The 23,518-nt window shown below is 37.5% G+C and overlaps 1 protein-coding gene across 1 annotated transcript; it reads right to left on the bottom strand.

The window, feature by feature from the left end:
* Window positions 1-6,134: 6,134 nt before the first annotated feature.
* On the bottom strand, window positions 6,135-23,156 carry FBXO47 (F-box protein 47). Its single transcript, XM_088143268.1, is given in 11 exon segments — window positions 6,135-6,244; window positions 7,589-7,748; window positions 10,311-10,453; window positions 12,093-12,239; window positions 12,501-12,679; window positions 12,865-12,995; window positions 13,372-13,449; window positions 13,551-13,627; window positions 18,059-18,229; window positions 20,670-20,868; window positions 23,097-23,156. Coding segments are annotated over 11 exon segments (1,455 nt in total).
* Between the last annotated feature and the right edge of the window lie 362 nt (window positions 23,157-23,518).

The raw sequence follows: 23,518 nt of genomic DNA, 5'->3' as shown, positions 1-23,518 counted from the left end.
ATGTTGTGGGAGGACAGCCATGTTGGTCCTTCATGAGCTGCAGCTGACTTCATCAGATGCATCGAGATGAGAAAAGCTAGACCTTTAATAACATCTGTTAATCAGAAAAGTTGCTACCAGATTCCTGATTTTTTGCAACCAAGAATATGCCAGAAGTGCATTCCTTGTGCTGTAGTGTCCTCTGTGGCTAGACTGCTTCCATATTTTAAATGATTCACCAGGAATCTTTATTATTTTCCTCTACCCACACAAATCAGGACATTGTGCTCCCATTTTTACTTTCAGGTTTGTGAAATCCAGTTGTCAGCTTAACGATGGACTGGCTGACGATACTCAAATGAACAGTTCATTCAGCCAATTATTTCAATTTCATAACAAAGAAAGACATTCCCCCAAACGTATCTAGCCCTAATCTGTTAGACTTAACCAAACTTCTTTATGTGTCCCATACAGACTTTTCATTGAATAAAACATTAACATATTAACATCAAAAATGTATACTTAAAATCTCTGCTTTGATCACAGCTAATCCTGTTCCCCTCTCCTTTTTCCTTTCCATCAGCCAGCCCAACAAGCAACTTTCCTCAGTCTGCTGCTCCCAGAGAAAAGTGGCAATTTGCCTCTGTAAAAGTGGTTATTGAGGCACATTAGTGTTGCCGGGGGGGGGGGAGGCGGGCATGTGAGTAGTAGCTGCTGTATTATCCCTACCATTTAAGTTAGTGATAGAGAACAAATTAAAGGCAAACGCTGGCACCGGAAGACAAGCAAGGAGGTGAAACACAGTAAGACAGCACAGCTTCGGCTTCGGGAATTCCTTCCAACCCCTTAAAAGCAGCTCCGCCCTGGGTCACATGAGGGGGGGAGCTTAAGAGTAGATTTTTTTCCTGTCTTTTCTATAGCCCACAGCTGAATCCAGCTCATTTTCAAATTCAATTTTTGTTTTGTCTAGTTCTCCTACCACACCCAATTGGATCCTGTTCTGTTTTCAGAGAGCTATCCCGCCGAATGGACAGGCAGACTCCCAAGGCCCTTTTTTGCAATGTTGTATGTGCCTGGCAAATCCACAGAAGGCGTTCCCACTGCCTTTTGCTCTTGCTGGCCTGAGCTGAGCCAAGCCAGACACAGGAAGGATCATTTCCTCAGGCCTAAAGTCTCCCTTCCTCACTTCCTCCAGACGTGACATGCAAGCTTTTGGATTTGAAGCTCTTCAGGCAGTGATTCTCAACCTCAGCAACTTTAAGATGTGTGGACTTCAATGCCCAGAATTCCCCAGGTAGCCTGCTGCTTGGGGAATTCTGGGAGTTGAAGTCCACAGATCTTAAAGTTGCTGAGGTTGAGAAACACTGTCTTAGGGGATCTCCTTTTCAGATGTCAATGCATGTAGCTTCACTTAACACTTTAGTTGTGAGCCAAAATGGCTGCATCTGGGAGCATTTTCTGTTTGTTCTGCTAAGAAGACGTGGACTTCGGCTTCAGCATTTTTTGTGATGGCCCCACTGTCCCTTGGGATTGTTCTGGTATTTGCTTTATTATTACAAGGTAATTGGTTGTGCCTTCTTCACACTTTCTTTTTTTATTTTACAGTGGGGCAAAAAAGTATTTAGTCAGCCACCAATTGTGCAAGTTCTCCCACTTAAAAAGATGAGAGAGGCCTGTAATTTTCATCATAGGTATACCTCAACTATGAGAGACAAAATGAGAAAAAAAATCCAGAAAATCACATTGTCTGATTTTTAAAGAATTTATTTGCAAATCATGGTGGAAAATAAGTATTTGGTCACCTACAAACAAACAAGATGTCTGGCTCTCACAGACCTGTAACTACTTCTTTAAGAGGCTCCTCTGTCCTCCACTCGTTACCTGTAGTAATGGCACCTGTTTGACCTTGTTATCAGTATAAAAGACACCTGTCCACAACCTCAAACAGTCACACTCCAAACTCCACTATGGCCAAGACCAAAGAGCTGTTGAAGGACACCAGAAACAAAATTGTAGACCTGCACCAGGCTGGGAAGACTGAATCTGCAATAGGCAAGCAGCTTGGTGTGAAGAAATCAACTGTGGGAGCAATAATTAGAAAATGGAAGACATACAAGACCACTGATAATCTCCCTTGATCTGGGGCTCCACGCAAGATCTCACCCCGTGGGGTCAAAATGATCACAAGAACGGTGAGCAAAAATCCCAGAACCACACAGGGGGACCTAGTGAATGACCTGCAGAGATCTGGGACCAAAGTAACAAAGGCTACCATCAGTAACACACTATGCCGCCAGGGACTCAAATCCTGCAGTGCCAGATGTGTCCCCCTGCTTAAGCCAGTACATGTCTGGGCCCATCTGAAGTTTGCTAGAGAGCATTTGGATGATCCAGAAGAGGATTGGGAGAATGTCATATGGTCAGATGAAACCAAAGTAGAACGTTTTGGTCTAAACTCAACTCGTCGTGTTTGGAGGAGAGAGAATGCTGAGTTGCATCCAAAGAACACCATACCTACTGTGAAGCATGGGGGTGGAAACATCATGCTTTGGAGCTGTTTTTCTGCAAAGGGACCAGGACGACTGATCTGTGTAAAGGAAAGAATGAATGGGGCCATGTATCGTGAGATTTTGAGTGAACACCTCCTTCCATCAGCAAGGGCACTGAAGATGAAACGTGGCTGGGTCTTTCAGCATGACAATGATCCCAAACACACTGCCCGGGCAATGAAGGAGTGGCTTTGTAAGAAGCATTTCAAGGTCCTGGAGTGGCCTAGCCAGTCTCCAGATCTCAACCCCATGGAAAACCTTTGGAGGGAGTTGAAAGTCCGTGTTGCCCAGCGACAGCCCCAAAACATCACTGCTCTAGAGGAGATCTGCATGGAGGAATGGGCCAAAATACCAGCAACAGTGTGTGAAAACCTTGTGAAGACTTACAGAAAACGTTTGACCTCTGTCATTGCCAACAAAGGATATATAACAAAGTATTGAGATGAACTTTTGATATTGACCAAATACTTATTTTCCACCATGATCTGCAAATAAATTCTTTAAAAATCAGACAATGTGATTTTCTGGATTTTTTCCCCCATTTTGTCTCTCATAGTTGAGGTATACCTATGATGAAAATTACAGGCCTCTCTCATCTTTTTAAGTGGGAGAACTTGCACAATTGGTGGCTGACTAAATACTTTTTTGCCCCACTGTATATAAATATCTTATAATTTTCTATGCAATTCCACCTGACTCTGTCTTCCCCAAACATGAATAATACACTTAAAAATAAACAATCTTTAGTAAAGACTCTTTGTTTAATGAGATGTTCCATAAATAGCAACATTATTTGAGATTCAGTATTATATGCATGTTTGTGTGTGTGTGTATATAAAAACAAACATATAAACAAATATATATTTATATATTTTAACAAATATATAAGATTTGTTTAAAATAAATTGATCTTAGAATATGCTTTGATATTCAGTACTTGAATATTTTCACTTCACTGAGGCATGTAAAAAACCGTAAACTGTCCAGTAATTCAAAGTCAGAAGAATATTTGCAAGTTCTTTCAGAGCTTTTAACTGAAAAAGGACATGTTTCCCAATTACCCAAGCATAAAGGTGCAATGTCTTTTAACCCAATGTGTATAATTAACTTCAAAAAAATAGTTCTGCTCCAGATACTGCACCAGTTAAAGTACTGTAGTCAGAATGCAGAACAAGTTCAGAACAATCTCAGAGTGTGTCTGCTCAAGTCCTCCTAGCAACCAGTGACCCAGTCACCACTACATACATAACCACAACAAGACAATTTTTTTATAGTTAATCAATCAGGGTAGTTTTAAAAGAACTTATTTCACACTACTGTTCTTGCTAGTGCAAAAATAAAGGATACATTTTATTTTGTTCCATCAATAAATAAAATCATCAATAGATAAAACTTTAATAATCCCAAGGCAACATATGGAATATTTACATAAAGAAAGGGTAAATTCTTGTTAGCTTTTCCTCTAAGTTGGTTTTATTGGCCTATTCTGGGATTTAACTGCAACTTATTTGGATTTTAGCATTGGTTACCCAGTTGTTTCAATTATAGTTTATAAATTTTATTGTTTACTGTTTTACTATTTTATGGTGTTTACTGTATTGGGTGTTACTTTTGTAAGTCACCCTGGGAAGGCTCTTGTCTTTAAAGATGTCCTTGAAATATTTTAAATAAAGAAATGTCTTCGTGTGGAGACCAGAGAGAGCATTCTACAACGCAGCAACTATCCACCTGCCTTGCCCTAGCACTCCCCATGTGTCCGTCTGTCTGCTATTCACCTAAGGCTCCAACACGGTCTGCAGGGGGGCAAAACTTTCCAATTTTCTTTCTTACCACTGAAATTGTATACTATTAACAACCTTAAATGATTGACAACAGAGTTCAGTGGGAATTAGACATAAACTGAACAAGGTTCCTTAATAAAGCCACAGTGAAAAAATGGTTTAAAATACTTCCTCCTTTCTTGACAGAAATGAATACATTACTCCCAATCCAAGGAATTGTGGAAGTGATTCTAGAGTGCAGCTCTTACAGCACAAAAGGAGGTAAACTTAGCAAATGGGCTGCTCAATGAAAATCCCCTGGAGTGAAGAACAGCTAGAAGTTACAGTAGTTTTAGTTTGTTTGAAGCAGATCATCCTTGTGTGAAAATATAACGACTGGATCTTGGTGGCAGAAATCCAGAGAACCACTGCATGGAAGCAGAGACACAAAAAAAAACCCTAATACGTTGCTACCATCTAGTGGTTGCTTGGATTTCTGCAGGGCAGATCTGGTACTCTTTATTGTACAGCTTCTAAAACTTCAGGCAGCTTTTCCCAGCCTAGTATGCTCCATATACTGTATATTTTGAACTACAAATCCCATCACTGGCTACAATGTCTGTATTGATGGGAGCAAAAATCCTCAACAGTTAGAAGGTACACAATTAGGAAAGAATGGCTTAGTAGGTACATACCTTTGAGGCCCAGCCTAGTAGCCAAAGACAAAAAAATCACAGGGCTCTTTCCAACAGCCAGTTTTTCCATCTCCCAAATAAATAGAAATAAATGTCTAACATTCCAGCTCCACATCCTTTTCTGGATCACCGTAGCCCTAATTGTGCTGCATTCACTCATCCTAGGTCCATGAGTGCAGTTTATCTAGCTCTCTTGTGTCTTTTTGGAATGTGCACATAGCTTAGATTGTCCTTGCCTATGTTAATCTTTGTACTCTAATAATCCTATGTGAGTCAAGAAGGGAGAAGTTACCTTATGCTGAATAACAACAGTATCCCACTTCATCTATCTATATCAATTTTCCCGTTTTTCAGATGGGAAACTTTTCAGATTCCAGGGATGGGATTTCAGAGTTCTAGATGTAAAGCATGCTCTAATAATACTGTGTTATAGTCCATTCCCTCAAATCATGCGGCTCATCGTGAGATTCTCTGGATTTAAAGACATCCATTGCAACTTTGCACTACTTGTCCATTTTAACACATTGACCCTGTTCACGTGACATGCTTAAATGGATAGGGAGGAAGGGTTAGGTTGTCCTGAAATTACTCTATTTCTTTATTTCACAATTTTGCAACACTGATTTTTTTTCAGCAGTTTTGTAGAGGCATGGTAAATGCAGTTAGTTGTAAGCTAGATACCCACTAATCTTGCATGAATCCATTACAATCTTTTTTAGAGAGTATCTCTTGTTAGGTTTTTAAAAGATTTTTGCAAGGGGACCTGAGTCTTATTCATGGTCTGCCATTGCAACAGCTCATTTTGCATTATTTATCTGGCTATTTTAATGGTTTGCATTATTCTAGTTTACCAGCACACAGATAATTGCTACTTTCATCAAAGTTGGATTCTATATTGTGTCCCAGCCTCTGCATATATGTGGGCCTCTGTGGTGTGTGTGTATTAAACCACTAACTTCAGCAGATGCAAAAATAATAATAAATAAATCCTGATGCTATAATATAAATGATCAAGCCCAATGAAATGTGAATTTAGAAGGCAGACCAGGATGCTCACAGCCACATATGAAGGTAAAAAAAAGATAATGGGCAAAGGTAATTTATTTTATTCATAGGCTATTTTCTCCAAATTCTCAAGAGCCAGAAAAAAATTACATGTTGCAGCTCATGGTCAAATAAAGGATTTCTTTATGAAAATTTGCTTGTGCATTAACCAGGTGAAACAGGTTTAAAAAGCTGCTGTCTTCTTCATCATGCTCTCCTAAGCAAAATAAACAACAGGTTGAACAAAACCCATTTTTATTTGAAATATAGATGTTGTGTAACTTATAAAATCTCAAGCCAATGGATAATATTTTATTTCACCAACATATCTTCCTAAATCACCAGGAGTCGAGCTTGACTCAAGAGAACCTTTACCTTATGTATTATTGACTTGTTATTAAACGTGGACCATGCTTACTCCTCTTGGGAAGTGTTTTTTTTTTTTAATTAGTTATGATCTGATTCTATTTCGTAGACTACATGGGTTGTATTTTTTGTAAACACGAAGTTTTGTTTAACAAGGCAATAGCCCAGGAGGTCCTTCATGTGCTCATAGTAATTTGTAAGTAGGCATATTATTTTTCATTTCTGAATTTTCTTGTATGACATTTAGAAATGTGTACATTTATATTGTGCTTCAACTATATGAATGTTCATTAGAATTAATCTGAAATAAAGTCAGTTTTTTAAGAAATGCTGATTGAACTTTCCAGGAATCCAGTTCCAATGTCATATTCTCACTGGGATTCTGGATATGCAAAAATCTGTATACAGTAATGTATTTATTTTAAAAAGAAAATATAAGAAAGAAAATCTGTCTTAGAAGGCAACTTCACAAATCAAAGGCACAAAATGCTAGTAACAGTTTTAGTAACTGTACTAAGAGCCAAGTTATGTGAATATAGGATTAAATTTCAACTGAAAATGGGAGAAGTGGTGAGCTGGGCCACTAGCACTGACAGCAGCCTCTTTCTTATGGCATATAGTATCCAAAGGGCTGATTTTTGACAGGACCATAAAACATGGGGAAAGGATTAAACTTTTACTGTACTCCTCATTCAGTGTGGTTTCAATCCTAACCTCTTTACCCATAACATCTATTCAATTCTGTCTAAAAATGAAATATAACTATTTATTGTTGCATAAATATAGTTGTTTCTTGGTATGTAAATACTTAAGGACCAGGATATAAATCTCTAAATAAATAAATAAATAAAATATTATAGCTGTGTGAGAAAGAAATCAAATTCTTCCCTCATGCCAGCTGCAATAAAAAATTTAACAGAACAGAGTATAGGTTTAAACTTAAACTATTGGAAGTACTAATCTGGAACATACACAAGAAAATTCTAAACTATTTTTCAAAGGGAAACCATTTTGTTGAAACAAGCTGAGACTTGATACATTCAGTTAAACTATTTCAACATCTCTTTTGGTGAGAGAAGCTATCTCACTGTTGGTGAACTTGGACAAAGAAGAAGCACCCATGACTGGAAGATTCAGATACTCAGGATTAAGGTAGTGGGTGAGATTACAGTAGAGGTATAATTTGATTTCTTACCTGATATCACTGACTGCAGTGCATCCATGATAATATGTGCAAAGGCATTCTCCACACTCTGCAAAAAGTTGTTCCTTTCACTTGGGGTACTGAAAACCTTGCAGACTTTCTGCATCATTTTTACAGCCCAGTCCATGCAATAGAGATCCTTCTCGCACACCTGGTAGAATAGAGACATCAATAAAACAAAATTTCCTTGATGGTAGAACAATAGTTCTTTGCTCCTATCCTTGTGCTTTTCAGTCCAAAATAATTCCATGTAAATTTTGGGTTGAAAGACACACAAATATATAAATAATTATTTATTTAAATTGTTATTTGCTTGCTTCCTGATGATTTGACGTTTCTTTCTCAACTTTGCACAACTTAGCTTAAACTAGATAAAGTGGAACATTCTTGCTCTGTAAGCATTCTTTGCAATTCATCTTGGTTCTGTCTGTAAGATCTTCCAAATAGAGGCACAGTACAGACAGTTGGGCATGATTCTCCTCCCCCCCCATCAAATACTATCATAACTGGAGACTTGCAAGCACAAACAATTTCCATGTAATTTTAAGCCAATGGCATTTTATCTGTGTATGAGGATATGATATATCAAGGCAGCAAATGCAGTGTCACAAACAGCAACATACAGTATTGCTGTATGGTGCTTAAAATGTCTATGCATCCATTGGAGGGAATAACTCCTCCCACATCTTGGGATTTCTTTATAGCAGTGTGGTAGCATGGTTAGGAAAAGGCCAGACTTTTTGGAATGGCAGCATTAAGAGTTTGGAAGGCACTAAATATTTGCCACCATGGAGAGCAGAGAATGACCTCTTAGTGGAGTTGTTATGAGGAAAAATGGGAAAAGTCCCATGTATGCCACCTTGAGCTTCTAAAGAAAAACAGGATGCAAGCTAACAAAACAATTTATTATCTCTGTCTCTGATGAAGTGGAGAAGGGATGCGAGTCTCAATACAGACTTAAGGGGATGGGACAAGGCACAGTTACTGGCTGATTGGCTGACAGTTCTTTGTGTTTGGCTATTGGTCTGAAATGGCAAGTGCTGATTGGCTGGTGTTTTCTGAGAACTTTAGACTAACAGACATATAAATGTACTGTCTTACACTGTAGTGTCCTCCTGTCCAAATACATCTGAAAATGATCAAAATTACCCAGGTCAGTCTTGGCTGGACTGGGGGAGATATGTGGCAAACAGTGCCTATTGATTGATATTGTGCCATCAAGCCAGTGTCAACTCTTAGCAACCACATAGATAGATTTTCTCCAAGATGATCTGTCCCTAACCTGGTCTTTCACAATTCCAACAGTGCACTCATCACCACTGTAACTGTGCCTAAAGACAGGCTCTGTGTGTGTGTGTGTGTGTGTGTGTAGAAAAATTGTTGCCTTCAGCCCAGGGGTAGGAAAGTAAAGTAAGCCAAGAGTTCCTGCCAAAGGGAAAATATTTCCAGAAGCTTTTCTGAGTCACATTAGCATGTGCCAGCTTTCAAATAAATTGGCCCATCCCAGAGTCTGAAATAAATCAGCTCAGCTCCCCAAACCAGCAAATATCATGAGATCAGGCAAGTTCAGAGCTGATTTTGAATTGGTGCAAAGCCCTCACAGAGAAGTGTTCTCAGATGCTACAGAACATTCGTTCTACTTAGTATACACATTGACAGCTTAGCTTAAAACATTTCTCTTTTCCTGTACAGTAATTAAAGGTACATGATTCCTGCAGTCCTCCCACATAACTCATCACCTGACAGAAAAAGCAGGAAGATGCTCATGTAATCTGTATCAATTTATGATACAATTATTAATACAAAGTGCTCTGATAAATATTATGCGGGAAACTAGAACATTTTGACACATCTGATACCTCAAGTTAGATATGCTGTTCCTGCCTGCCTGCCCACTAGTTATCAGGCTAAGAAGGTAGATAAGTGTGGAAAAACCCCTAATGTTCTATTCCTTCAAGGACTGCTGTAATGGAAGTTTAATGAAAATGCTTTCCCTGTTCGCATATAAAGTGACATTATGCAAGCAGCAATAAAAGAACTGTATTTGATGCTGCCATAGAAACACTCTAAGGCAAGGTAATTAGTCTGCGGTATTTTCAGACATATATTAATTTGTTTCTTTTAAAATGTTACTGTAGTTAGTTAATTTTGGCGAATTGCCTGAAACTGCTACAGAAAAACTGGTATCTAAGGGCCAAATTAGACAAGACATCAAATATGTCATTGTGCTTAACACATTTAAGGGTTCATTCATGTCTAAAAAACACCAGGGGGAGGGAAACCAAACAAGCACCTTAGAGCACATGAGAAGTGTGTTAACCCCTATTCCCCATCCTGATTAAAGTTTATTTCACTCAAAAGACCTATTGGCTGTGGAACTAAGTTTTCTTTGTTGACAATGACAGCTTTCTCTCCATCCCAAATGATAGTTTTGGAAGGTTTTTTTTCCCCTTGAAGATGGGAGATTTTCAATTAAATCGCATGGATAATTGCTCCTTCCTAAATACTGTCATCCTCATCCTGATCCTTCCCATTCACAGCAGTTACTCTTTCACAGCACTGTACCAGATATACTGTATTAAATGCAGACACCTATTTTGTGTCATGGGGGTGTGTGCGTGTGCATGTGCGTGTGTCCCATTCATAAGTCATAACATAGGGAAGAAGAAGGTACTATATGAGGAGGGGAAACTATCTGTTAATTACTATTCACCAAAGCCAGGAACACCACCAGCCTTGCCAGTTCCATAGCTCGGCCATTCACAGCTTTACTAGCCATAAACGTGAAGCAGATATTGTTTCCGCACAAAATAAGAAGTCGAGCGCTGTTTTCAAGAAGCCATTCCTGAGGGACTACTATAAAAAATAGAAAAAGATTTTATACATACACAAACACACACATGCACACCCCAGAACACGTATAGTATGCACACATACGTGCTTTACTTTTAACTTTTATTTTCTTACTTTTGAAAATCTTATTCAAAAGATAGGCAGAATACAACACCAATTGATCTAGTCCACAAGACAAACAATAAAATAACATCCAAATAACATATGTACTTTGCATTTTTTAAAAGGTTAGGTGATAAGACTACTGTAAGATTTAGTTTGCGTGCTTCTGAATGGACGATGCAATGAGCATTTTTCCTTACAATATATTTAGCTTTGATGCAGTTGATCATCAGTTGATAGTTTTCAGTTTAATAGTGCAATCCTATAACATTCAAAGGTTAATCCCATGGAATTCACAATGGTTTATACTCAGGTGAGGCAATACAGGAAACATATGTAGGATGATATTAACTTTGTAACTGGTGTAAAGAAGATTGGAAGTCGTCTCTTTAAATATCTTTCTCTTTCTTTTTTATTTTCTGCACTTTTTCTTTATTTTTCCTTCTTTTTTAATTTCACTTTCTGTACTTCCTTATGTTTTATTTGTCTAAAAATCTTGAATAAAAATTATATATATTAAAAAAAAGGAAACAAATGTAAGATTATGCTATTGGGTCCTTAAATGAGTAAGTTTCTTTGTTATTTTTGCAATAATTAGTTAACCTAAGTGCTCCTCTGGAATAAGTTTTCCAGTTTGCAGTCACAACATACTGAATCATTGCCAAACCGCTAGGAACATTAAGCCAGTACAGTATTCTCTGAAACACCAAATTCAGTGAAACAATCCTGCTGTATCAGCAGAAAAGCGCAGCAAGAACCAATTTTTAATTAAATATTTGTCCAATTGCTCTTCTTTTGGGACTACCAGTAGTCCTTGCTTAGTGACTGCCTCATTCCGCAATCATTCAAAGCTAGGACGGTGCTGAAAAAATAACTTTATGATCAATGCCTGCATTTACAACCTTCGCAGTGTCCCTCAGTCATGTGATTGCCATTACAGTCAATATGCATTGTTGTGTGCCTGACCTGTTGTTTTAATTTTCCCCCCCTTTGCAGAGCAGAGAGATCGGAGAGGAAGGGATTACAAGAGTGTAAGGAGGCACATAACAGGGAATACACCAGGCTGCTTGTATAGCGCACTCGCAGCTGCCAACGCCAGCGCATTGCTTTTGATTTGTATTTCCCATTGTGTGCCTGCTTACTCTCTTGTAATCCCTTCCTCTCACAGTTTTAACTTTTTAGCTTAATTTTAACCTTTTGTAGTTTTTAACATATATTTTTTCTAGGATGTTATAGTTTCTTATCTGTAACACCGCCTAGAGTCACTTGTATAGTGAGATGGGTGGCATATATAAATTTGAAAAATAAATAAATAAATGTAAATACAAACATCTAATTCCCTTCATGCTAATTATCCCAGCACCAGAGTGAGCATTCCAAAGGGCGGGGAAGTGGGGAAAAGGAAAGTACAGTTGTGGTCACCTGAGTTCCCACTTAGCGATCACTTCACTTAACAACAGAGCTGCCGATCTCAACTGTGGTCGCTAAATGAGGACTAACTGTATTTGATGGTATCTTGGATTCAGGTGTGCAAACATACCTGCAAGCTCATCCACCAGACTGATGACATCATCTGCTGTCCACTCCTTTGCTTCTGTGTCATATAATAGTTTAATAGCATCTGCCAGCCCTTTCAAACTAGTTTCATCTGTTGGACCTTGAATCATTTTCTGCCAGACAACATGCCCTGAACAATATTAAGCATAAGAGTTAGTGAAAGGGAATTTGTCTTGAGCCACCAGTTAACCCTATCCCCTACCTATTTCTTGAGGTGGAGAGAAAGGCAATTCTAGGTTCCAGATAGCAAAAAAATAACTGCTGTCTTGCTGGAAAATTATTAGCAGGATTGCAATTGATTTTCTGCCTGCTTGATATGACACTTCTTTTCCTGTTTTCAGGCCCCTATCTGAATACTTCTGTCTATGCCTTATTAATTAAAATAGCTTACCATCCAGCGTAGATGCAGGCCCAAATATTATATATAGTAGCCGAGCTTGATTTACCATTGGCCATGGCTTCAAAATACGGGTCAACCAAAATGCTGAATCACTCCGATGGATCCAATGGTTTAAAAGTACACTGCGGCAAAATGTCCTTATCCTCAATTCCAGTTTTCGGGCACTTCCTAAGACAAATTAATAACATTGAGGTATCAGTCTGCATTTAGAGTATTCTAATGTTTGAACACTGTAAATTGTGTGAAAAATAAATTTATTTGGGTGGCACTCCCACAAGTTTAAAGTCAGTAGTCACCATTGCTTTCACAGTTCTTTAGGGTGTCACAAGACACAAAAGTCCAAATTTATAACATGCTCGCAAACATGGATTATTTACCAGGCTTGCTGCTGACAATTGTCTGTATTCTCCGAGGTAAATTGCTGAACTCACAGAGAAAATTGTAAACCCGATGACATTCAAATTCATCCCAACCGGCTGTTAAGGTCTGAAAACATACAGAATAAGCCAATAGAAATATAAACAACGTTTCAGAGTTTGAAGTCTTAGCTGAGCATATATGTATTCTGACACGGCTGTTTTATTTGCCCTTTTTGTACTGTGAAATTAATGATAGTGGCCAGTGACAAAGTATAGAAGATGATTTGACCTGCGATATAGAGAAAATCCTCCAAATACTAAGATCTGCAAAACACATTTGGGAGGGTGTCTTTACTCAACTTTGAAAGGGATGAAACTTTACAGTATATAGATGTAGAATAAAGCCTATACAGTATGCAATAATGGACTCTAATGCACAAAAGCGTATGCCATAATAAATACATTTATTTTTAAAGCATTACAAGGCTCTCAATTGCTTTTACCTGTAAAAATACTCCATAACATTGTAGTCCCAAACAGTGCAAAGGATCTGAGCAGCCACTGAATTTGAAACAGGAAATCTATAAACATAAAAGAAAGCACCCTTCATTTTACTTATGTTATTTCAATGGGATATAGAAATTAACAGATCCAATGTTTCTTGGAAAACAACTATGCTTACTTCTGAAAGTATTTTGTGTATGTACTTCAGTCTCTCTTTTGTAGGGAGCAGTAAAGTGCACCTTTTTAACAACAAGCCTAGAAAGAAAAATCATATAGAGATATTTGAAAAACGTTTTTGTGAAGATGCTTTTCAAAATCTGTAGGTCAACGTTGACTTAAGGGTCAGGAGGCCATTTGTTTTAATTAGGGCTCTCAGGTTTGGGCTGCAAAAATATTGACAACCACTAGATGACAGCAAAAACAGAAAACTCTCTCTTTTTGCCACCTAGTGGATGTCTAGACTTTTGCAGGCCAAATTTTGTAGCTCTATTTTTAATGGGCTATGATTAAGCTACATATTCACAGTGCTTATGGGCAGCTAGATAGGATTGCCAGAAGGAAGAAATCCTTCAAATCCCACAAGATTTTCTTCTCCAGTGTATCCTTTCCTAGTTTAAGCTGACATGCTTCTTCACTGCCACCAAGCATGTTTCTTTTCCAGTGCTTCACTGGATATGTTCGAGCAGACTAGACAGCCATCTTTCATGTATGCTTTAATTTGGTTTTCTGCAATGACCAGGGAGCTTAGATTCAACAGCGTAAATGGCTCCTTCCATCTCTATTGTTTTATGATCATGAGTACTTCTCTTTCTTAGAGTTTAAGCCAATGGTTCTTAAACTGGAGGTAATTTGGGCATATCCTAGGGATATTGGAGCAATTTGTAGTTGTTTGTCTGTGAGTCAAGGATCCAGTTTGGGATTGCTGCCGCCAAGATGCTTGTGTAAAACAACAGAGTCTGTCTTTTTTTTTTTTTTTTTTTGGTGGGGGTAATATCATTATTCGAGACCGAGAAAAGGAGTAATTGAGTCAAACGGTTGAAAAACCAGTGAGTTAAGCTCTCAGAGTTTTAGCTCTGAGCAAAAATAATGCCACATATCTATTTTTGTACATAGCATCTTATAGGTACTAAATGAACATCTACTATTTTCATTAGAAATTGTAATTCAATTTATTACCATTTATTTCAAATGAATGCATGGATTTAAGCAGTCAGTTAAGCTGCAATGCTGTGGTTTCTGAGATTATGTATTTTTCAGATTTTCCTTTTGAAGGTTGAAGAGAGAAGTAAAGCTCAGAGAAGGAAATCTGACGTTGGAAAATCTCTCCCAGATTACTCCAAGATACTGCCAAGGCTAATATTGCTTCAACATTGGAACTCTAACGATGAGACAAGATGTGGATCCATTTAATCCAATCCATATTCCATTTAACCTAATCCAGCATTCTTTCATGTAACCCCTCCCCATCAAGAGGAGTATATGTCAGCTCCAAAACTCTAAATGGAGAAGTAAGGAAAAATCAAAGTATCCCTTTTCTATTCTGTTTGGTTCATGCTGACAAGGTTCTAGATTCTTCAAATGTTCCAATGACTGTGTCCTTCCTAGGGAACAGAACCAAATCAGTCCATATAAATAGTTTTATGGATCATCCTTTGGAACTGAAATCTCTGATGCTTCTTCCAATTTTGGCTTCTTCTATTGAAACCTGAATAGCAAACTATCTTGGAAATGGGTGTTGTTTTAAAAGGCTACATGAAGAACATCCAGATCCTTGAAAACAATATGTTGTCACTCTTATAGCGATAGCTACAGAGGTGTCTACAAAGAAGGGGTAAAAAAAGTCAAGATGGCAGCCACAACCATGTGATCTGAGCCCCATCCCTTTTTTATGTGTGTTGTGATCTCATGGTTGTAGCTGCCATTTGACTTTTTGACTCCTCTGCTGACACCCTTGGATATTCAAGTTAAAGGGAAACTCAGGCTTGAAAATAAGAAATCAAACCTTGTATCTTTTTCTCTCAAGGAAAGAGACTTTTTTTAACAGTTTTCCAACCATTGCAAAGAAAAGATTATTTCAAATTGTTTAAACAGCACATAAGGAAGGTGTTAAAATAGATGCATTTCTGGTATTCCAAGATTTAGAATTTGTGTCTGTGTGTATGAGAGTAAAAAAGCCTGTGGAGACTTACAGTTTTTTTTTTCTTTCCAAAATTTGGATATATAAAACTTTCTAGATATTGGAAGTATGTTTAAAGCACAGGGAGAGAAAGGGCAAATTAGGCTATGAGGGGAAAAAACAGCAGAAACATTTTTTTTTTTTTTTACTCAAACCAGAAGCTGAGAATTAATGTATGGTAATGGATCATTATTTTTAGAACAGGAAGATCTAAGCTGTAGTATTCACTGAGTTCATGTTGCTATTCCAACAAGGCTAAAGAAAATCACATGCCCTTTAGCACTGCTTTAGAAATGCTAATTTTCCATGATCTTTTGATCTCATTGGATTCTGTCTGCCTCTGCTTGATAACTCTTATGGTGATTTGCTCCTAGATCAGTTTAATGAAGTGCAAAAGTGTAAGAAGAGAATAGCGGGAAATATGCATAAACGGTATTTATACTTAGGATTACCATAGTTAGGGCTGCCATATTCTGTGCTGCAGAATTATCAAATGGTACTAGTATATATCTGCTATGGGGAAATTTGGTCCCCGTACAGCTACCATATCTGGATTGCAAAGCTCTGAAAAACCACTAAATGGCAGAGAGGATTGTTTTGATTTTTATGGCTGAGATTATGGTAGCCCTGCTCATGTACCATGTGCACATGATACAGCTAACTGGCAGAAGTTAGTTTAGCCCTAAACAAACATGGGGCCCTTTGGGACTAATATTAATCCTTCTGGATTAGTTGTGGAGTTCTTTATTACTTGTGTCTATCTGTATTAAATGCCAAATGCTGATAATGAAAAGACTTCACTACTGCTCCTTTCCCCATTATCTATATCTACTATCCTGTGCTTATGCTATAGAGTTGAAATTAAAGTGTTTAATTCCTTTCAGAATCAAACTGATAACTAGTATGGATTGGACAGTAGTTGTGTTCACAAGCACACTTCTCAGTTATTAAATTAACCCATTTTAGGAGATTCCACAATACATTGAACCATACACTAACCAAACAACCTGACTTCACACTGTAAAATAAGCTACAACCAATCAATCAATGTAAAAAATTCAAGCTTAGCATGTAACTAACAAGTGTATCATATGCAGATTTATAAGGACATTAGTTATTTATTTACTTGAATGGTCTAGCGATCCAATTTTACCTTTGTCCATGGCCCACATGGTATTTTTTCATTCCTAGACTATAATTTACACAGCTGCTATACTTCTGCTTTCCATACTGTACTATCAAAGACCTAACCCTTCCTTTTTCAGCCAACACAATTCTATGGTGTATAAAAGGGGAAAGTAAGCATGTATGTAAAATCAACCTAGCCTTGTTTGTCATAGGCAATTTCCATGGTCTGTTGCATTTAAACAAGGTAAGTGAATACTTTAGGTGGGAGGATGGAACAGATATGCCATTGGTTATTCATTAACTGATCAGCATCCTGACAATATTAACTCACCCTCCATGTAGATAACATATTTTGTTAGTCCACTGAAAAACATATAGGATAGTGTTGAAAATCAAGACTATAAATCATTATGCCAACAAGATATTACATTGCTACAGTGAAGGCTGGATTCTGTCAAAGTTTGGTATTGTGGAAAGGCTCTGAGTGAAAAGACTACTGCAAATAAATTAAAAGAGAAGCAGGAGGAGGGTTGCAGAAAATCAGTGACAAAGAGAATAAGTTGCATGGAACAGAAGAAAAAAAAAGAAGCAGCAGTAACTGGGAGCTGAAGTGTTGAAGTCTGGCAAAAATGCTGAAAACAGCTAGAGAAAGATGATGACATGATCATAATAATGGCGTGGAAAGATTATTTTGGCAGAGGTTCCATGAATTTTGTAAAGCAATACATTTTTCAGATTTCTGTTCCCATTACATGCAACACCCCCACCCCCAAATTTAAAATAGGAGTGTTGCAGGGGAGAAGTTAATTCTCCTGCTCATTTTAACTATTGTGGCTCCCCTTTCCTGTTCTGCTTGCACTACACCAGATTTCAGACATATATTTGAAAAGATAAATATGCATTTGAAATCTCAGAGAAGGAAAAGCAACAAGGGTATTGCAGCAGAAAACAAAAAGATGGGGAGGCATGGTTAGGGATCTTGTTCTTTCACCTACACTGTCAGTGATATTTTCACAGACTCTGATACCTGTAAAATATCAGTTCATAATACAAAAACAGAAAAAAAAAATCCCAGAGCAGTTTGGGGAAGTTACAGTTCCCTTTCTGTTATAATTTCCAACAAATGGTTTATTGTATTTATGCCCAAGTTAATTTTTGTTCCGTATATTACTCTAGATCCTGATTTGAGGTGCACATTAATTTACTATAGTGAAACATTTTTCCTATCCTGCAATATTCTTGTTTTCTTTTAATTAAAAGGATGCAATTTGAAGCGGGGCTCCTTTCAGTTAACTGAGATTTTTTTACCTTAATGTTTTTTCTATCTGGTGGAGCTGTTTAATGTTTTGGAATATCTGAAAAGGGGGAGGGGCATTGATCACCTAAGGATCTGTAGTGTTCTAGAATGGAGGATCCTTTTCTACAGCCAGATAGCTCATGGTTATGAAAATCCTGTGGCAAAAATCTTCTATTCCCACAAGGAGTTGAGATGTAATTAATAAGACGGTTGCTGATAGTCTTTGATACCATGCTCATCATGCTGATATCCTTCACTGAATAAAGGAGAAAAAGAAAAGAAAAGGAAGTTGTTAGGCTTTATACACACAGTGGTTCCTCTTTAATTCATCAAAAATGTTTGGGACTACTCTTAAGCCAAGAATGGCATGTGGTCATATACATAGTTGTGTATGTATGACCTCTTCACATGACATACTATATGTAGGACCCAAAAATTAAATAAAAATAGCTGAATCTTATATGATAACCAAATCTTTCAAATTTTTGATATTCCCATGAGATTTCAAGCAAGATTTAATGATCTCACAATATTTTGACAATTTTAAAAAATAATATTTGTTCAAATAAAGTAATGGAATTTAAGATGACCCTCTCTTGTCAAACTAGAATTACCAAACCAGTAAATACTTGCATGGACACATTTGTGTACTGTATGTGTGTGTATTTATACCCACCAGAAGCCATACTCATAAAAACAGGACAGGGCCAATATAAAAAATTAAATTAATATAGTCAAATTAATTGCCTGTAAAATAAGGTGTCTCATTTACAAATGCAGTTGATCTCCATCTACATATACCAACCATTCTCTCTCATACACAAGTTATTCTCAAACACAGAAACGTACAAGAACATGCACGCATGCATTCCCCTCCCTTCCATAGGAGTCTAAGAGCAAGTGACAAAACATGTATCACAACATAATCTCCATCCCTTAGGTACTTGTGTAGGATGTTGCAATAAAAATACAAAAGGACTGAGCTTGCATCATGATGTCACATTTTATTATTTTTGTGTAATTCTGGGTAACGCAAAAAGGAAGAAAAAACCAAGATGAAAACAAGAAAAGGGAAAATGGCAGTTGCAGTGAAAAAGAAGGGGTACTGAATGCAGGTGAGATACAGTAATGAGAAGAGGTAGCTGTGAAGGGGGAAGGATAGACAAGAGAGAAACGGAGAGAGAGAACAGGAAGGCTATTTACCATTACAAAACAGTTAAATTAACCAGGCAAACAGCCTCTTCCAAGCCTAATCTTCATATGCATCTAAACTTTGCAGTGGCATTGTCTACAGCCATCTACATCTCATGTTTGTTCATTTTCAACAGTTTCCTCTATTATCAGCTTGGGAACCATTGCTCTAAGAAAACACTAGAGAAATTGGTTAAGAAAACTACAATTACCACATATGCATTTTCACACTCCATGTCCCTCTGATCCCATACTGTCTTCTTTGATGGACAGCTGAGCCAATGTAGCTCTGGCTAATTACAGAGTCAGAACAGCTCTGAAGAGAGTTTTCAAGTAGTAGTACTACTAGAATTCAGCAATCTAAGATTGGCTGTGGTAGGAACAAATCTGAACTGGCATGAAGCTATTTTTGAAGGCCTGGGAAGTGAAAATTGTGCTGGGATGCATGCAAGGGTCCTAAACTGAGTCAGTTGGTGGCTTTGGAGTTAATTCAGATACAAGGGATTGCTGTCTCTCTCCTAGCATATTACAGCTTAAGTATTTTCTCCATGTCAACACATGGTCAAAAGCTTATTTTTAAGGCTGGGCAGCACTTCTGATTGAAAGGGTGGTATGTTCATGCTCCCACCTGCTCTGATACAGCTTCTGGAGACTGAATCCAGACAGCTGCACAACCCTACTTATTTTCCTCTCACATATTCATTTAGATTTAAGAGAGTTTAGCAGTTCTCTGCTTGGTGTGAATTTAGCTGTTGAACTTCCTAAGACAGAAGCAAATAGCAAACAAGCAACTGAGCTGACTAAGACGAGAATAAACAGAAAGACAATGAATGTGTACAAATGTATTTACAGTCAGTAACTGCAGTAGGTGCTTGGGGTGATCTTAGCCTTTTACTCTATGACTGCTGAAAAACACAGGCCATCAGTGTCAGTACTGAAATAGTCTTTAATTTTGCCTGTCCTGCAATCCTCCAGGAAGGCTGCCTGCTTTTTTAAAAAAACATGTTTTAAAACATTTAATGCAATTTATTTGGAAGGAATAATCCTGAGTGGAGCATGTGGCAAGAGAGGCAATGTTGCTCAGGGCAGCCAGAGCAGAGAATATGTGGCGCAGCCTTTCTTCCACTAATTTTTGTTTGTCTTCCTTCTCCCACTGGTTCCAATGGGACTGAAAATAAATACATCAACTCCAAGTCTAAGAATGCTCTCAGGAACTTTGAATATAGTGGTTCTCTAAAGTGTCCCCTGGTCAGCCACTGACAATGTCCCTGGGATGTAACTTTTTCACACTGATCTTTATCAGATCAGTGATTGTGGAACAGCTATGCTTCCAATCAAAAGGGCTTTCACAGAGGCTTCTCCAACCAAAGGGAGGGAGGTTCATAGCATATTATGGCTTCTTGATTGTCCTTTCAGGGACCTAGAATTCCACCCTGAATTTACATTCTAATTCTATAGCAGCAATGCGGTTGCCATATTTTGCACGTGGGGTAGAACTGACTCACCTGAAAGATATCCTAAAACCATTTGAAATATTTCTAAAGGTAGGTCTTTGAAATTTCCAAGTGTGGAGAGAGATGCAGAATCTGTTTGCAGGGTGTTGCTAAATTTGCTGGAGTGACGATAACTACGTCGATATTTTTGATTAGGAACCAAGGTATAGCTAGGAGATGCCATACTCCTTTCTTGGTCCATAAATTTATCCTGAAGAAAAACAATTAAAATATAAAAAATGAGGAAAATTAAGTGATAAAATCAATAAAAATAGGTAGCATAATGGCATAATTATTTTTAGTTGCTGCATAAATATAGCAGATACTAAATACCATATGGATGATGCATAAAATTGACATTTTGATGGGATTCCTGAAAAACAACATTGAAAATCAGGTTTAGTATGGAGCTGGACCATCTAGTCTTAGATTTTTCATTAGAAGTCTAAATCAGAGTGTTAGAAGCAAATGGGAAGAATGTTGCACCCAAATCAAAACCTTCTAATTACTTAATTTGGAAGAATGATCCAAACAATAAGGAGAACACTCCTTCCTCAAATTCATCATGATGATCAGTAAATGCAGAGTTTTGGATTTAATACCAGAAAAAAATGCTTTGGAGTACCTAGGTGAGAGCAAACATAGCACCTCTCTGCAACACCTTAAAGCAGCCATGCTGTCTTCCATAGACCAGAGCTGCTGAGATAAAAGATGTAGCTGCCCGAAGACAGCCAGGTGCACTGAAGCACTTCTTGAAAATTTAATTTGAAGTGCTGCCAAGCCCTAATAATTAACCAGTCTTAATTGGTAAAAGATTCCTTCCAAACATTTCCCCCCAAAAGGTTTATGAATGGGGAAATATTCTTCCATCTCTAATTATGCCAGTTTCTGTTGCTTCATCTCTATAATTATTTATTTCTTCCAGAATGCTATCATTACCAGAATCAATTTTAAGTTTTTAATTTGTACATAGCCTATATAACTGTTCAGTAAGTTATTGGCTAGCTTAAAAATGTATATAATTAGCTCACATGTAAAACGAACAACAGAGATTTCATATAATGATTCTTAGGCTTCTGACAGCCTTTGCTAGTCTATCTGAAATATTTTTGCAAGAAAATCCATCTAAGCAGGCCTAGGGGAGGCTGAAAATTGCTTCAAATCAATCAAAATAATGACACTTATACAGATATATTGTGATTCTTTTTTTCATAGAAAAAAAGCCAATATTTAAACCTTCTTTCCAGACTTGAAATAATTTAAATACTCATATTTTATGTGTGTCATATGTACATATTTATTCCAGTAATACAGATTATTTCTGCACTTTGCATTTACTATTTTGCAAGTAGTATGTCCCAATAGAAGCATAATACCTGACAGCAGATAAAATATTTTGGCAGGTCTTTATTCTCTCTAGACATTTAATAGATTTTTTAAAGGGTAAATTGGATTAAAATTATAATTACTCCATGCTATTTCCCTCCCAATATGTCAAAAACATTGTCACTGCTTGTGTACTAACACAGTTTCTAAGAATTTGAAAGTAACATCTATGTTTTTAAATGAGCCATAACATTCCCTGTATACATCCTGATTCCCAATTTAAATATAGCCAGTAATGGGATCAGAAACAACAGTGCTGAGGGAAGCCAGCAGAGAAGGGAAAGAGAATCTACTCTCAACAATGCATTTGGCATTTATCAATAGAATATATGCTTCCCTTTATAAAATAAACATTTCTGCTTCTTATTAATAGTTCCCCATTTTGTTCTTACTGATTTAGCTTTCTGCTGTACAGAAAAAGCAAACTAAACTTAAATCTAAAGATTATTATTTATATAATTTTAACCCACTTTTCAGTGTTAAAAAACAAGCCCAAATTGGATTTTTCACTGCAGAAAATTAGTGTTGCATTTTTTTTAAAGATCTGGGTATGTAAGATTATGGGATAAGGGAAGAGGTGATAAAGTACACTCCTAGCAAAAGCTGTCAAGAATCCCAACTGGTCCCGGAACACCCGAGAGAGGTTGTTCTTTCTTTAGTACATGAGAGGTGTATGCTTTTGTGTTGTGAGGTGGGTTTCTTCTTCTTTCGTATGTGTGTATGCGTGAGTTTATCATCATCATCATCATCCTGAATCAATCCGCCGCAGGATGAAGGCCTCTTCACTGAAGGTTATGGGTGGGCTGTAATCTACCACACTGGCCTGGTATAGGTGAGTAGATAGATGTTTTTTGACTTCCCAGTCTAGGACTAAGAGGAATAACTGATTCAAAGTCAGGTTCTGTGCCTAAGGGAGAACTAGATGCTGGGTCTCCCCATTCCAATGCAGGACCTTAATCACTACACCACATTAGCTGGTGTGTGTGTGTGTGTGTGTATAAAATCTATCCAGAACAGGCTATTTATTATTCCAAAATCGATTGGGTCACCTACCATTAGCGTCTCAGTCTCAGGTGGACTGATCTTCTGTTTACTGGTCTTCATTCTGCTCATTACTGATTCCTAAAAAGCTGTTTAAAGATTCCACCACCTTGTCAAGATTTAAGAAAGATATAAGGGAGTATCATCAATTAACAGGTAACACTGAACTCCAAATCTTCAAATAATATCTCCCATGGCTGCATGTACATATTGAGGTGAAACCTTGCAGCTCCACATTGATCAACTCCCATCCCACGAGGCAGTCTTCTATCCCCATTTTTCTGGAATTTCTCTGTTAGATAAGAATGGAAGCATTGCCAAATAATATTCCCCTCTTTGGTTTTCCACGTAGGCATTTATGAAAGATATTATATTTGATATTGAAGACTGCTGATAAAGCTGTTCAGGACAATCAACAGGGAGAGTGAATGTCA

This window comes from Python bivittatus, unplaced genomic scaffold (assembly GCF_059951505.1).
Source record: "Python bivittatus isolate LINGU-HERP-01145 unplaced genomic scaffold, Pbiv_v1 ctg000410_np1212, whole genome shotgun sequence".
NCBI classification, from domain to species: Eukaryota; Metazoa; Chordata; class Lepidosauria; order Squamata; family Pythonidae; genus Python; species Python bivittatus.
The sequence above is the reverse complement of the archived record's forward strand: the minus strand, read 5'-3'. Positions and strand labels throughout refer to the sequence as shown.